This window comes from Seriola lalandi, unplaced genomic scaffold (genome assembly GCF_002814215.2).
Source record: "Seriola lalandi dorsalis isolate HSWRI2012SDOR001 ecotype SW California unplaced genomic scaffold, Sedor1 jcf7180002054570, whole genome shotgun sequence".
NCBI classification, from domain to species: Eukaryota; Metazoa; Chordata; class Actinopteri; order Carangiformes; family Carangidae; genus Seriola; species Seriola lalandi.
The window spans coordinates 4,632,403-4,648,625 of record NW_019525123.1 but is presented as its reverse complement, the minus strand read 5'-3'; the positions used below and the strand labels follow the sequence as shown (position 1 = coordinate 4,648,625).

Sequence of the window (16,223 nt, the reverse complement as noted above, 5' to 3'; positions counted from 1 at the left end):
ACGGCCGGAGGCCCGCTGGTACTTCACTAATCGTGAGAACCATGATTGTGGTGGGCGCTTTATACCCATCGGCCACAAGAGGCAACGATGATCTAATTCCACGCTCGCAAGTAAACGTCAAGCGACGCATAAATGGGATTCATGCTTCATATAAAATATTTTCAAAGATTATTTTCGGTTTAGCAAGAGAAAAGACTTTCAGGATGAGGACAAACTGGTTGGTTTTGCTCATGCACGTCTGGTAAATCGCCCTACAGCCGTTAAAGAGCACTGTACTCACATTATTTAACTGGAACGTTCCGGGACCTGGACTGTCCCCTCAGTTCCGAATTGGTCTCCCTATGCAACGTCATTTGCTGACTCTGGACCACAATAATTTACAACAAAGACCAACCTTCCTATCTGTCTCTTTCTGTATGTGCGTGTTTGTGTGTGTCCACGGGGTAGTCTTCGCACACAAATTAGGCAGGTTAAACCAAAAAACAAGAGAAGGGGGATAACAAGTGGGATTTCGCTCTAAGAGGATTATCGCAGTCGTTAACCACCCGCCAGTCTTGTCAACGGATGCTCTGTTTGCCAGTTGGAACACAACGCACCGCGAAGCCATGCTATAGCTTAGCGGAAACCGAGGGAGGAAAACGGGCCACAGTTGAACAGATGCCAAGATAGATGTAGAAAATTAATTAAACTTATTCTGACTTTCCAAGATGACCTATGGTGGATTCTACCTGTTGGGAGCGCACGGGGATCTCTCACTGGGAGTGCGTCTGTACCGGAGAGCGGTTTCCTGAGGGGGGTTGGTTGTTGACAGGCTGTTTCTGACATGAAGACGAGACCCGCGGGGATCGGGAATTTCAATGCTGACTGGATGGGTTCGCTCCCCTCCAAGCTCAGTGCCATGCCACTAAAACACATCGCTGTGCCAGGTGAGCCTGCCGTGCGTTAAGATGCCACCACTGTATGGATAGCCTAAATTTTTGAAGGACTGCACAACAATCGCATCTTGTGCTTTCCGTCAAAATGTTAGTGTGTGTGTGTGTGTGTGTGTGTGTGTGTGTGTGTGCGCGTGTGTGTGTGTGTGTTTCTCCCATGCAGCTTTAGTTCCATCTTGATAATTTCATGTGTATGCTGCCTTATCTTACATCGTTTTCTTTCTTGCATGTCCTGGCCTGCTGTCTTTTGTTCTCTCATACTTCACATTCACCTTTTTCAGTTCCCCTCAACATCTGTAACTACATCTTTGTTATTTGCCCTTCTAACATCCCTTGTGCATAGCCTATTTATTTGTCATTTCCCTTTCCTGTTTTTATTTTCTATCCCCATCATCATCTTTTTTCTAGGGTCCCATGATTCTTTCACCTACTGGGTAGATGTGCATGCTCCTGTGGGCCCTGATCAGAAGGCTTATGTCAAATATCTGGCCACTGTCTTCAGTGTCTTAGCCAAGAAAGTCATGGTGAAGTGGTCCATGACACAGGTACAGATCTGAAATTAGTGATTAGACCAGCTGCTTGTAGATGATTTATAAGAAGACATATTTTGGGCAACTTTTGAAAGTGTGTGTTTTGCAGTGCAGCAGGTGTGTTGGGTTTTGCAGCCAGTTGTAATGTATAATGTGACCTGATCTGTGTTCCTAGAACCTGACTTTTAAGGAGCAGCTGGATGCAGGAATTCGTTACTTTGATCTCAGGGTCTCCTCCAAACCAGGCGAATCTGGAAAGGAGATTTACTTCATCCATGGCCTCTTTGGACACAAGGTGAGCATAGGAAATACAGACATACTACGATAGTCTCCCTATCCTTTTGTATAGTCTTTTACAATTCATTGTCATAGTTCTCTTTTTGAACTGTCACAGTCCAGTATTATCCCTCAATGCCGAATGATTTTGTCTTTCTAGATTAGCTTACTCCATCCCAGAAATGACCAAAATTACATCTGAATATAGATTCAAATATTTCAGCTAGTCTAAATGTTTTTTTTGTCTCATGAGTGAGCAGTAAATGTTTTGTTCTAGCACTGTGTTCTGTTTCCAGCTGTTGTTGGATCAAAGGCTGTGTATTTAGTTGTAAACATCCCTCCTCTGACATGGGTCACTCTGACACATGCCTGTCTGCTTTATGACACAGTGTTTTGCTACAAATAGTGCATCATGAGATGGACTTGTGGCTGTAAAACATTAGATACAGGCTTTGTTGATTATAGGGACAACAACTTCATGCACTCTAACAGATTGTAATTACATAGCCAATACAATTGGTCTTTCCCTTTTTTTCTTTATCCCTTATTTTATACTGCAATATACTGCTTTGTGTTGCAGGACATGACGTATAATGTACTTAAGGGAAACCTTTGGGGATCTAAAATTGTGACCAAAACTCTGTCCCTTTTAATTAGAGTTTGACCAACAAACCTTTTGGTTTGATTTTGAAAATGGCCTCCAACTTTTGTGCTGTTCTGCCCCAAAGGTGAGGGATGGTCTGTTAGAAATCAACTCCTTCCTAGGCAGACACAGGAAAGAGGTAAGAAGGACTTTTGATATTGTTTTTATGCAACATAATAATAAAAACACTGATACATAACTATGAGCGTGGAGAGAGTCTTGGACTGTTAACTGACTAAGTTAATGTGGATTTAGGTGGTGTTTCTGGACTTCAACCATTACTATGCAATGGATGCAGAGCATCATGTTTACCTCATCAACATGCTCCAGGAAGTGTTTGGCAGCAAGCTTTGTAACAACTGTGCAGTGGAGAGCATTACTCTTGACTATCTATGGGAGAAGAAATATCAGGTGAGATCTGGATGCATCAATGAAACTTTCATTGAAAGTTTGCACGTGGATGTACAACATTACATAAAAACCATCCTGAAACATTTCAAAACAAATATTTTTCTCAACCAGATTTCCCAGTAATAATTTCAGTGCCACTACTGAGAATTTAAAGTAGATTAAAGTAGATTAATCATATCATCAAAATTATTTATATTTGAATTTGCAGATCTTAGTATAGGATAGAAGATCATTATCACCATCATCATCATCTGCAACCTAGGACGGAAGGGGGCTCTCTGTTGACTACAAGCATGTGTGAATGGCTGCATGAAAATACATTGCATGTATATACAGTATGAAGTTTACAGGTGTGTATTGGATGGTCCACTTAACTCCTGTGGTCAGGTAATCCATGAAGCCTGTAACTCTCCAGGACAGGAATTAGTGGTGAGCGTCATCCTATTAACACTTGTTCCACCATCTAACCCGCCTTCCTTCTTTCATTGTATTTAGCATTTATCATGTCTTCACATTCGCTTTCATGTCTCTTTTTGCCTGTCTTCATTTCTCACTTTTTCCTCCACTTAAACCCACCCCCTCTCTTTTTCTACCTCTTACATTTCTCATCATTCCCTTATCTTGTCACACTTTCACACAGTCTTGATTTTATTTCTCCATCTTTTTCTTTTTATGTATACATACATATGTATAGAGATGAGAGGCTCAGCAAGCAATCATGTACACACACATCTTAGCCTGTGTGTGTATGTGGCCTGCTTCCTGTTTTAGGTGCAGATAGTGTGACATTGTGTTTACTTTGTCCTGTTTGTGTAACGGGGTGTGGTAAGACCCAATTGGAGCACAACCAAACAGGTGAATAGCTGGTAATGACTTTTATTAAAGAACCGGCAGAGATATTGCACACAGGTGGGTATAGGGGATAGAGGAAGGGGTCCGGGGCTGGGGATGCCGTGATGCGTTGCAGGTGAGTGGAGCGGGTTGGGGAGGCTCACAAACACAGGGATGAGTTGGTAGGAAGGCAAGGGTACCGTTAAGAAGCAGGCTGGAGACGTAGTCGAGGGTGCAGGAGGATCGGAACCAGGTGTGCAGTCAGCGGGGGAGACGAACCAGGAAGGAGCAGGCAGGCGGGTTCGGAGTCAGACGAAGAATCGGGAAACCAGCAGGGAAGCACTCACGTTGCAATGTCAGAGCTGGAGAATGCCAAACAGCTACAGGGACAGGCAGACAGGGACCAGGAAGCACACAGGCAGAACTTGTGGTCGGGGACAGAGGGCTGAGGCGTTTACTGGGGCAGGGACGAGGCAGGATGGTCAGGGAGAAGCAGAGTCAATACAGGGAAGCCAGTCCGGAGATGAACGCTGGAAAGTCTTGCATAATACTAAAACAATCTGGCAAAGTGCGAGTGAACCGGGGATGAATATATACTGGCTAGATTAGAGATGGAGTGCAGCTGGGGGCAACAAGTGAGGAGAGTGAGGTGTGGCAGAGTGGAGAGTGAGACAGAGGCAGGATGAGTGGAAAACACTGGCTGTGACAGTTTGTCTGTGTCATTTGTCTGCTATCAGTTAAACCTCTGCTCCTATGACCCTAATCTGTGACTGGCTTAGTTGGCAAAGAAAAAAGAAAGAGAGGAGAGCAGGCAGAGAATAGCAATAGAGTAGAGAGATAGATAGATTTGCACAATTACCAGCTGCAGAGTGCAGCCTTCCTCCTTGCTCTGTTTGTCACTGGAAAAGACACTGTAACCCAACCTGCTCTCATATCATCCAACCTGCTCTCATATCGTCTCACTGCTAAATCACTGTAGTAAGGAGTGGTCTTTTTAACAGAATTGTTGCACATTCTGTGTTGTGATATTACAGCAACCGATGCTAACAAAGTTTTCTATTGAGTACATAGTACTGTATAAGAATAATCTATGTTTCCAGTTATACAATACATTTAATTCCAAAGTGACTTCAAAGTGAGGGACAACAGTAAAGGTTAAGTGCAGTAGGAGACCTTGGTGTAAGCATTAAGTGCTACATCAATTCCATAAGTGCAAGGAGATCAGTAAAGAAGGGCACCGAAAGTGCATAATAAGTGCTAGTTAGGGTGTTAGGAGAGGAGGTGCTCTTGGAATATAGAGTCTTCAAAAGATTCTTGAGGATAGAGAGGGACACTCATTGTCACACATTGTCTTGTGTGTAGGGATGGCAATGCCAGATGACATTCCTTGTAGGAATGCAGTTGCAGAGGAGGAGCATAAGCCTGTATGATTGAGTTCAAGAAGATGGGTGCAGACCCAGAAGTCACCCTGAAGACAAGCATTCATGACTTGATTTTGATTTGGGCGGCCATGGGTAGCCAGTGGAGGTAGATGAGTTGCAGAGTGACATGAGCCCTTTTAGGTTGATCGTAGACCAGACGGGCTACCGCATACTGGACCATAATGTGGACAATAGTGTGAAGGTGTGTAGATATGACTGTAAATACTGGGTTATGGATATTCATACAATGAGATTGGTGTAAAGGTTGCAAATATGGACATTTTAGGCTTACAATGTGTGTAGATGCAATGAACTGGCAAAATCATTTTCATCACCTGATTTTCATGACCCAAGTGCTACCTACCAACCTATAGCAGTTTTGGATGTAAAATGTGGGTAGTTTATTCTATGTACTTAAAAGTCAAAGCCTGTCTTTGCTGTCTTTCAAACTTCAGCTTTATATTCAGTGTCGTTCATTCTCTCCTCTCTTCAGGTAATAGTGTTCTACCATCATCCCTCAGCTCAGGGCATCCCTGTAATGTGGCCTGGCAGCAAGATCCCCGCTCCCTGGGCAAACACCACTGAACCCAACAAGCTCATTCAGGTCAGAACATCCACAATCAAACAGTCTATCCCTAATCCTAACCCTTGGGTTGAAAGGCATACCAACATGAAATCCCCCTACACTTTTTAAAAAATGTTCTTCGGGGGAAAATCAATCCAGAAATCTATGGCTTACTATTACTTTGTGAATTCAAGATAAAAAAGATTGTAAATAATTTTTGGGCATAATTTTAACTAAAACGGAGAGTGGGGTCTCCAGGAAATTAGCTGGTTTAGAGCGAGAAGGTACAGATGTGTGTCCCGATTAGTGAACACAGAGACGGACTTCCAGTTCAGTTATGACTGATTTATTCTGCTGCGGTCATCTCCCACGAGGCTTATAAGCAACATAACTTAGCTTACTAGCATCACTAGCATTCCAGCACACTGCCCCACATGGCGCCCAACTCAGCTCAAACACAAAGGGAACAAATATACAGTCTAGTACTTAATCTATAATATAACATTGTCCAACTCACCTTTTGTCATTTACACACAGCAATAAATCGAGGTAATGCAGGTAAAAGACCCCTACTGGCCAGGGAAAACCCTCCAGCAATCAGCAGCCACACGGAGGGGGAAACTAATTAGCTTTCACAACACCGCAACACACACGACAGGTGGTGCATTCAAGGGGCGTCAGTACAGCTCTGGTGCATTCAATTACGTGGGACATTGCAAATCACAATGAAAACAAACTATCAGTGAATGATACATAATGAATGACTGATAACCATGAACAAGCAACAGCATATAACAACATGGGCTTTCTGACACAGCCGCCCCCGACTGTCTGCATGGACAGTCAGAGCCAAGGTAGAAAGACCTCTCAGGTAGGTGGATCCCCGGTTTCATCATCTTCGAACTTAGGGAGCTGGACCAGGCGGGCTACTGGTCTGATGTGTGTCCGATCTTTGACCTTCACGGCAGCAGTCTGGATGCGTCCATCCACTCCAGGGTAAGTATTTGTCACCTTACCAACTGGCCATAAAGCCTGCGGGAGCTCAGGATCAACGATGAGCACCACTTGGTTCGGCGTGAGGTATTTCCCGTCTTTCCACCACTTCTGTCTTTCCTGTCAGCTGGGCAGGTAGTGACTGACAAATCTAGACCAAAAATGGTCGACGAGGACTTGGCTATGCCTCCATCGACGATTTCCAAGGATGTTGTTCTTCAATTCGCTATCCTCTGGCTCTGGATAGGTTAATGGGCTGGTCGGCCAGTGACCCTCGGGGTGATCAGGAAGTCTGGGCCTTGGTGCCACTGGTGTGGTCGGAACAGCTCTTTCAAGGTCTTGCCCCGCGTGATATCATCAGCGGGGTTGTTTGTGCTATCCACATACCTCCAGTTGCTCACATTGGTAAGGCTCTGAATGTCTGCCACACGTGTACCAATGAAAACCATGTAGTGGCAAGATTCTGACTTGATCCAGTGAAGAACGGTAGTCGAATTCGACCAGAGGATGACATTTCTGATGGGTAAAGTGAGCTCAGCTTGAAGGACACTGGCTAATTGAGCACCGGTGAGAGCGGCACTCAACTCCAACCGAGGCATGGAGAGCTGCCTCTTTGGCGTCACGCGAGATCTGGCCAGGACAAAGGAGATATGGACTTCATTCTGAGCATCTTCTGTTCATAAATAAGCAACAGAACCATATGCTCTCTCAGAAGCATCACAGAAGATTTGTAGATCTCTATTTGATGTTGGTGCGTCTGCGGACGCTGGTGTATAACATCTGGGGATTTCCATCTGGATCAGGTCGGGAATCTCCTGTTCCCAGGCAAACCATCTGTCTCGCAGGCACTGTGGCCAGATCGGGTCAGCCCAGCCGATTTGCTCCTTCCAAAGATCCTGGACAAGGATCTTGGCTCTGGTTGTGAACGGTACAATGTAGCCTAGTGGATCATACTGACAGGCAAGTACCTTGTACACATTCCTCAATGTGGGTTCAGCTCTCTCCACTGGTCTGTGTCTCTTGTACTTAAGGGAGTCGTGGAGGCAGTCCCAACTTAGTCCAAGTGTTGGCTCCTGAAGGTCCATACTGGATTGAGAAAGCCATAGCTCACTGCTCTCGGATCTGGCATCAGGTGAAAGATGTTCAATGACAGCCGGAACGTTACTGGCCCACTGGCGTATCTCAAAGCCACCGATGTGGAGCAACTGGCGCAGACCATTAACAAGGTCCTTAGCTTCTTCCTCTGAATGGGTGCTGTGGATGCATAGAAGGACTGCTCAACACAATTAACGAGGTCACTGTTGGATTCACTTGTGTCCTGGCACAGCAAGGGCTGTACGTAGTGCCAAATGGCAGAACCTGCCATTCATAAATCCTTGGCTCCTCAGTCTTCTGCATGTCCCGCCAGATGAAGCGCAGAACTGGTTTGTCGGCTGGCAAAAGGCGTAGCTGGTGAAACATACTCTTGATGTCACTGCTCACCGCAACTGGATACAGCCGGAATAGAATGAGGACTCCCAACAGCGATGAACCTAGGGCAGGTCCAGGCAGGAGAAGTTTGTTGAGGGACTTCCCCTTGCACTGGAAAGAGCAATTAAAGACAATCCTGTCCTTGTTGTTATGCCGCACCATATGGGGTGGTATAAACCAGGATTCTGGTGTTGATGCAGCTACCTCAGGTAGCACCACTGCTACATAGCCTATGTTCTCCAACTTCTTGATCTCCTGGCAGTATACCTTGGCACGATCTGGGTCTTTGCCAAGCCTCCGCTAGGTGCTTCCAAGATTCGGCAACACTGCTTCCATAGGAGCCTGAAGGGTTTGTGGAACACTGCCTGAACCAAGGTATCCTTCACACGGGTACCGACCAAACCTATACCTTACCTGACTTAGGGTCCTGGTTACAGATGAAATCCCAGGCGAAGCGAATAGCAGGGAGTTGGCTCGACGAAGCAGCGGTGTAGCATATCTCTGTATGCCATCAACAGTGATCCTGACAGTGGATGTCTCAAGTAGGTTCATGGCTTGCTGATCTTCCTTTGATCTGGTTACCTGCTTCTCACTCATGTAAGGCAGCGTATCAATCTGCCAGAGACGCTCAACGTTCTTGAAGAGCTCGCAGGCCGGTTAGACTGTTGCTGTGAGTAGACACTGCTGCTCAGATGCAGGGACTTGGTCGATACTGGTAGGACCTTGAATGTACCAACCAAGCTTGCTGTGGACTGCAACGGGTCTCCATAGGGGGCCCAACTGCACCGGCTCTATAGGTGTCAGGAGATGCAGCATGTGAGATCCAATGAGCAGCAGAGATCGTGCGTGGTCCACAGGAGGCAAAGGTAAGTTGCGGAGGTGCTTATATCTCCGTTGGAGAGTTGTCACCGGGTAGGAATGTTCGGAGAGACAGAGGTTGTCAGATGTGAATGTCTGACGTATATCATACTTCTCTCCAGGTTTAGGCAGGGAGGACACCTGAAAGGCAACTGAAGCACCGTGAAGCTGCACTACATCCTGATGAACGGTTCGCAGGGTGAGTGTTTCAGGCTGCAAGGTGAGGTTCAGGCATTTCACAGCTTGTGGCAAGATGATGCTTCATTCTGAGCCGTCGTCAAGTACCGCATAAGTCTCCAATACTCGGTCTTCATTGTGAAGTAGGACTTTCACAACCTTCAACATCACCTTGGGGGACCTATTCGGCCTATCTAAGTACACCTTCACAGTGGGAGCAGTCACCATGAGCACACTCTTCTCGGTTTGCTGGACTGCATCAGTACCATCAGATGTTGCTCTTGGCAGGTATTGCAAGGTCGCTTGAGGGTGCAAATATCAGGTTTGTGAGATCTTCCGCACTTCCAACACCGCTGTCCATCAGTTAGCCACTTCACGATCTGTCCTGTGTTCAATTTCTTGAACTTGGTGCAAGCATTCAAGAAATATTCTTTATTGTCACAGTAGGGACAGTACGGTTTAGGTTTGGCTGAGGACTTAGGTTGTGGAGGCCGTCCCTTCGGATTTCCCCTTTGGTTTGTTGAAAGTACGTTGGTCTTTCTTTGTTGGTTTGGGAGCTTCCTGGTAGTAGAGCGCGGCAGCTCTACCTGCTATTCGCTTCGCCTGGGATTTCATCTGTAACCAGGACCCTAAGACAGGTAAGGTATAGGTTTGGTCGGTACCCGTGTGAAGGATACCTTGGTTCAGGCAGTGTTCCACAAACCCATCGCGATAACTTTGCGGCATCTTACTCAACAGTCAGTCGACATGGGATCCACATCTTAATTCGTAGCCATTCTGTCCCTCCAGAGTCCTAAGCATGCCTACTAATGATTGGATAGACAAGGCAAAGGCATCGAAGGCTTTGGAGTCTCCAAACTTGAGGGCTGGAGCATTCAAAATGGCACCCAGTTCGCTTTGGACAAGCTGACGTGGTTGTTCGTACTTGTCCTGGAGAGCTTGCATGGCCATCGTGTACGGCCTCAGGTCGTGCATGTAAGCCTTAGCAAGTTGAAGTGCACTCTGTAGTTTCAGATGTCCGAGGAGCACCTGATACTTGTACTGCTCGTTTAGGTGCTGATGACTGTTTAGTTGTCAAGGGCCATCTTCAGTAAGGCAAAGTTACTCTCCTTACCACTGTCAAAGAAGGGGATCATCGGTTTTTGGAACACCGTAGGACGGTCATTAGGTTCCTGTACTTTACTTTTAAGGAGAGAAGTGACCATCTTTGCCATCTCCAGCTCATTCTCTCTCTGCTTTAGTCGTTGTCATTGTTCCAGCTGTCTGGTTAGTGACTCTCGGGCTCTAAGGGCTTCCTCTTGTAGCTTTTGGGCCTCTCTGGCTTGAGCTTGGAGTCGTTGACATTGAAATTCGGCTTGTTGCTCCTCTTCCAGCTGCTGCTGCAACTCCTCGAGCTCCATCTGCTTCAGTCGCTCTTCAAGCTGGGCTGTTTCCAGCTCTGAGAGAACATTAGAGGGGAATATGCCAATCGATGAGCGTGTTGAGCGCATGGTTCTGGAACTGTGGCTCCTCCGGGATGAGCGCGTTCGCTCACTGTGTGAATGCTGGGAGGAGGGAGCCAGTTGAGTGGTTCGGGATTGTCCTTCAGAAGGGAGAGTTGCAACCACATAGTCGGCCAGATACGCTGGATGGCGCCGTTCTCTCTGTGAAGCACTTTGGGGAGCAGATTCAGCCTGGTCATCCGTATCTGTAGGTTCCATACCTTGGTTGATGCTCCAATCCGGCTCGAAGGACCATAAAACGGAGAGTGGGGTCTCCAGGAAATTAGCTGGTTTAGAGCGAGAAGGTACAGCTGTGTGTCCCGATTAGAGAACACAGAGACGGACTTCCAGTTCAGTTATGACTGATTTATTCTGCTGCGGTCATCTCCCACGAGGCTTATAAGCAACATAAATTAGCTTACTAGCATCACTAGCATTCCAGCACACAGCCCCACATGGCGCCCAACTCAGCTCAAACACAAAGTGAACAAATATACATTCTAGTACTTAATCTGTAATATAACATTGTCCAACTCACCTTTTGTCATTTACACCCAGCTCTGGTGCATTCTATTACGTGGGACATTACAAATCACAATGAAAACAAACTATCAGTGAATGATACATAATGAATGACTGATAACCATGAACAAGCAACAGCATATAACAACATGGGCTTTCTAACATTAACCATTTATTTAATAATGAATATAATTTCTTTAATATGAGCATGAATCACTTCAAGATTCACACCTCTGAATTCTTTGGTTCACTATGTTAGTAAAGTGTACAAAAGTGAACAGTTTTTTCCTCTGACACATGTGTAATATACTTACATAAACTGTAAAAATTTCCTAATTGAAGTAATATTTAGATGAGTTTTCCTCCATTTAACATTATCCTGTCTAGTTCCTGGAAACTACACTGAAGGAAAGAGCAAAACAGGGCTCCTTCCATGTGTCCCAGGCCATCCTCACGCCCAGGGTCAACACTGTGGCCAAGGGCCTGGTCTGGGGCCTACGTAACTACCTGGTGGAAAGGTCAGTGACTAAGTTATTGTGGATAAACAAAATATAGCATGTCAACTGCTTTGTCAGTTTTTATATATAAATTTTACATATAACTTAATTTGATGGTTTGGGAGTAGATTCTGCAGGAAGTGTAGTCTGTTTCTGGTTAAATTAAGTGTTTCCAATCACTTTAACCTGAACCTAACCTTCACTTTCACCCTTACCAATTATGTCTTATGATGCTTAACCTGACTTCAACCATACCCTAACTCCAACTAGTTATCTCTGCCTACTCTCCGTTCATTGGAATTAAATGCTTACCGACACAGAATCCTCTCTACTGCTCAGTTCCATTTATATAATCTAATCTGTGGTCAGTAGGGGGCAGTACAGTGGCAACAACAACACATGCCTGCAACAAAGAGGATTTCCAGTTTTTCACATGCCCTTGAAAAGGAAAGGAAAACACAGTGTCATGGCAGGGTAGAGCTGCCACAGTGTGAAATGAATTTCCGGCTTCTTACAGTTTCTACCCTGTCTTCTACATGGATGTACTGTAATGTTGCAGCAACACCAATGTGGATGACTGTGTTTCATTTACTTATAGAAGATTAACTACCATTATAAAAAAAACTGTTATGTCTAGCTTCTCTGTTACAATATTCGGTCACTTCACTGCTTTATTCCACTGAGATTCATCTCTAATCCTCTATATTAATTTCCAAACCACATAGGCTCAAACAGTAACACATGTCATCACTTGGATAAGAGATCTAATTTCCTAAGCAAGGACTGAGTTATTTGCACAAACCTTTTCAGTCATGTAGCTCATAGAGTCTGACATTTAAGCGGAAATAACAGTGGAATGACTTGAGTAAACCACATACCCACCATGCCCTTAAATGTGAGAAAACCAGCCACTGATTCTGAGGTGTAAAATTCCTGAATGGAGGCTCTGGCGAGACAGGAGGTTCCCTAATTTTGCACTTCCGAGGAAATGGGATTGTTTATCACTGCTGGATAAACATTCTGACTTCCTGGTTTTGTTCTGCTAGCAGCTCAAACATAGCAGAGAACTCAAGGGTGTTAGAAGTGGTACACTTACAGAGTCATGGCGTGTGTTCCTCAGTGCGTGTTTGTGTGTGTGTGTATGTGTGTATGTGTGCCCGCCCAGAAAGTGACTTGGATACTTGATTTGGAGACAATAGTGGCACAGTGGCCTCTCACTGACTGATCATCACTCCATTTAACTTTTTCCATCAGGTCAATTTTTTGCACATTGTGAGTCATCAAGATATTTCAAAACCTCATCAACAGCATTTGGTGGACAGGGGATTCAGGATTGTGGATATCTGCTGTAATTCAGTTACTCTTTGTAGCCATAACTATGAAACCAATAGAGACACAAATTTGTCACTAGAAATTTTGGTCATGTTTTCAGGGTGAGGAAATCCGTTCAAATTAAAATTCGCGTGACAGAATTCTGGGGGTAACAGAAATTTATAGAATTGTTTGCGTTCTAGTGCAGCTTGTTTCATTCACACACTTATTTTCTGTACTTCCTGTTTTCTAAATTCACCACTATCTAACCAAATCTAATCTCCATCTCTCATTTTTGTGACTCTAGAAACCTGCCTACAATCATATCCTGGGTTGAGGTTCAAAGGCCCGGGGTGGACGGGGTCAACATCATCACCTCTGACTTTGTGGAGCTCACTGACTTTGCAAACATTGTCATCAAACTCAATAACCAGCTATTGTCTGAACGGGACAGCAAACCAAGATGACACGTTTGCACGGGACTAATGTGTGCTGATTCACGGTGTGTTGGAGGTTGGACAGTGGATGGTTGGAGTCCCTGCAATCAGTTTCTTAAAACATTCTTCGAGGTTAATTTTAATAACAATAAATTATATGACACCAGTGACTCAAATAAGGATTGTTATCATCAGCTAGTAAACAGACCGTCCTTTAGCTGACAAGGTTTCATTGTCTTACACTTGAGCAGTAAGATACACAGGTACTGTATGAGCCAGAGACCTCTACATGTTTTGAATGACATGAAGCCTTTAAAGCTTCCAGGAACTCATCAACTAACCTTTGGCAATTTGAACATCACGGTTTTGGTTCCAGCTGACTTTCTGCCACAATATCATGCACAAAGTCCAAAAAAGCGAAGGAAGCCAGAGCTTAGGTCAGAGAAGAACAAGAATGTTCAGTTGCATTTTTTTTACCATCTTCATGATGCCAACCAAATCCTGTTAGACCACAGCCATGACTTCATTTGGGGATTTCTTTTCATACATTCCCTTTTGAGGGAAAATGGAAACATATCACATTGCCTCTATAACATGGCACTGCCACACAGGTCACCACATTCTCAGCTACCTGTAAGATGAACAATGATTTAACTTTTAAGGTTCAACATCTCAGATGCTTAAGAGGGGGTTCTAGATTTTACTTTTTTTCCAGTCATTGATATCAATATTATAACAGTTGCTTTTGTTCCTTTTTCAAAGGTTATTATCCCATTACTGATCACATTGAATTTTGAATTATGTTTTAAGCCTGGATCAGATATTAAAAGACTATATTTAGGTATTTTAGGCATCAACATCATAGGAACTTGTGTACACATAAGGTATTCCGAAAAATATTCAGACAGCTAATTACATCCAAAATTGTTATATATTAAGAGTCTATGAAAGACAAGACCGGACATGAACGGAATGGAATTTGTTTATTGTATTTCAAACATATTTATAATTGTAAACACTCGGCCCGAGAGATAAAGTTGGTTTTGAACTGTGCACTTGGTGTTTTTCAATAATGAAATGAGCGTGAGACAAAAGTAGTGGTTGTAGTTTTTCTTGATATTTTTTTTTTTCTATGTTAAGCAAAGTCACAAATTGTGGAAGAGGAGCCTACTGTGCCAACACTGTGTCAAAACTTATGGTTTGACTGTATAGTTTGAAGTTGACAAACACTGACACCTTTTATACAATACACAGACTTGCATAATTACAGAGTTAAAGCCAAATATGTGTGATACCTGTGCCACAATTCCCGTAAAATATGCACCCATCGTACAGTATATACAGCTATAAATGCTTTGGTCAGTATTTTTTTTCACCTCCATTGTTTTACTGGACAGAAATAGAAATTTTCTCCTGTTAATGTGGGGGAATGCATAGAAGAGCCACAGTATATGACCATGTCCAGTGTGTGTCAAGTATGTAGAAGGTTCCATAACACAGACCATGGAGAAAGAGCAATGAAAGAAATGGCCAGCATACTGTAGTTTGTGTGTGTTTCTGGGTGTGTGCATGTGTTAGTGTGTGTTATGGTGTTTGTGTGTGTTACAGTGGGCCCAGTGATTACTATGACAGCAGTGCTGCGACAGGCGACCTGCATTCCTGTGGTCAGAAGAGGAGGAGATAGAGACAGCAGAGGAAGATGACATTAACTTACAAAGTTAGAGGCATTTACTGAGCAGAGAGAAGGAAAGAGTGAAAGAAATGAAACAAAGAAAAATGACAGACTAATTGTCTAGTCCATAAGAGATGACGAGGAATGAGATTAAGTTTAGCTGGACTGATAGAAAGTGGACATAGAGATTATTTTTTTCATTTCAACCCTGTCCTTTATTTCATTGTTTGACTCACTAGTGTGAAATGCCTGTTCAGTCCAGGCCACATTGTTGTGTGACACAGTTGAGCGTGATCTCCAAGCACCGCAAATGGAGCACACACACAGAGAGAGAGAGAGAGAACGTGAGAGAGAGACACTTTAATTTTGCAGTAATTACACATACCGTGGCATGCAAGTGAGAGAGCAGAGAGAAGCAGCTCTGACTGATGGAGAGCATTTCTCTCTCCCTCTCTCTCTCCGTGCTTCCCAGGTTTCACAGGAGAAGAGAACAACTCAAGTTTGGTTTTCTAGATAAAGAATAAAGTCCTGAATGAATCAAAATGCACTTGTACATGTGTTTGAGCCAAAACTCTGTAACTCTACAAACATTTTCTGCACAAAGTAATTTTAGTAGATGTTGTAGTAGCAACTAAACACAGTTGCAGTTTCTCTAACCTGAGTGTGCTCCAGTCCCCTCTACACCCCATCTACACCTCAGGTTACAATAAAAAGTCCAGTTGTATCATTTTTTCCTCCTTCATCACAGCCAAACATGGTGCAGTTTCCAATCTTAAATAATAACAATGTTTAGCATTGAAGTGGCAGTAATATTGTCACACTTATACTTTGGTTGTATGGTGCGTTTGTAAAGACTTGCAGCTATTTGAAAGCCATTTATGTCAGTCCACTCAATAACCTTTAATGACTGATTTAGAAAGTTTTGCAAATTTAAGAAAACTCAGAAAACTGAAATCTCTCATTTACAAAAGTAGACTTAACTCTTAACTCAGTACTTAGAGTTGGGTTCTTGGTCACTTCCCTGAACAAGGCTCTTCATGCCCAGTTACACACTTTGGCTGGATGGTCAATCTTCTTCCATTTCACGATTACTGAGGCCACTGTGCTCCTGGACTCAAAGCTTTAGAAATTATTTCATACCATTACCCTGATGTATGCCTCATCACAGTTTTATCATAGAGATCAAACAGACAGAA

The 16,223-nt window shown here is 43.9% G+C and overlaps 1 protein-coding gene across 1 annotated transcript; it reads left to right on the top strand.

Annotated features, from left to right (window-relative positions):
- Positions 1-67: 67 nt before the first annotated feature.
- On the top strand, positions 68-15,751 carry plcxd2 (phosphatidylinositol-specific phospholipase C, X domain containing 2). The gene is made up of 8 exons (XM_023416804.2): positions 68-926; positions 1,341-1,477; positions 1,638-1,757; positions 2,467-2,520; positions 2,637-2,792; positions 5,538-5,648; positions 11,498-11,628; positions 13,226-15,751. Exons 1-8 carry the CDS (start codon positions 824-826, stop codon positions 13,383-13,385), a joined length of 972 nt encoding a protein of 323 aa, XP_023272572.1. The 5' UTR covers positions 68-823; the 3' UTR covers positions 13,386-15,751.
- The last annotated feature ends 472 nt before the right edge of the window (positions 15,752-16,223 follow it).

Coding starts and splice junctions, on each gene's coding strand:
- plcxd2 (XM_023416804.2), top strand. CDS start 824: ATGAAGACGAGACCCGCGGGGATCGGGAATTTCAATGCTGACTGGATG. Junction 2,793..5,537: donor TATGGGAGAAGAAATATCAG/GTGAGATCTGGA, acceptor TCCTCTCTTCAG/GTAATAGTGTTCTACCATCA. Junction 5,649..11,497: donor AACCCAACAAGCTCATTCAG/GTCAGAACATCC, acceptor TATCCTGTCTAG/TTCCTGGAAACTACACTGAA.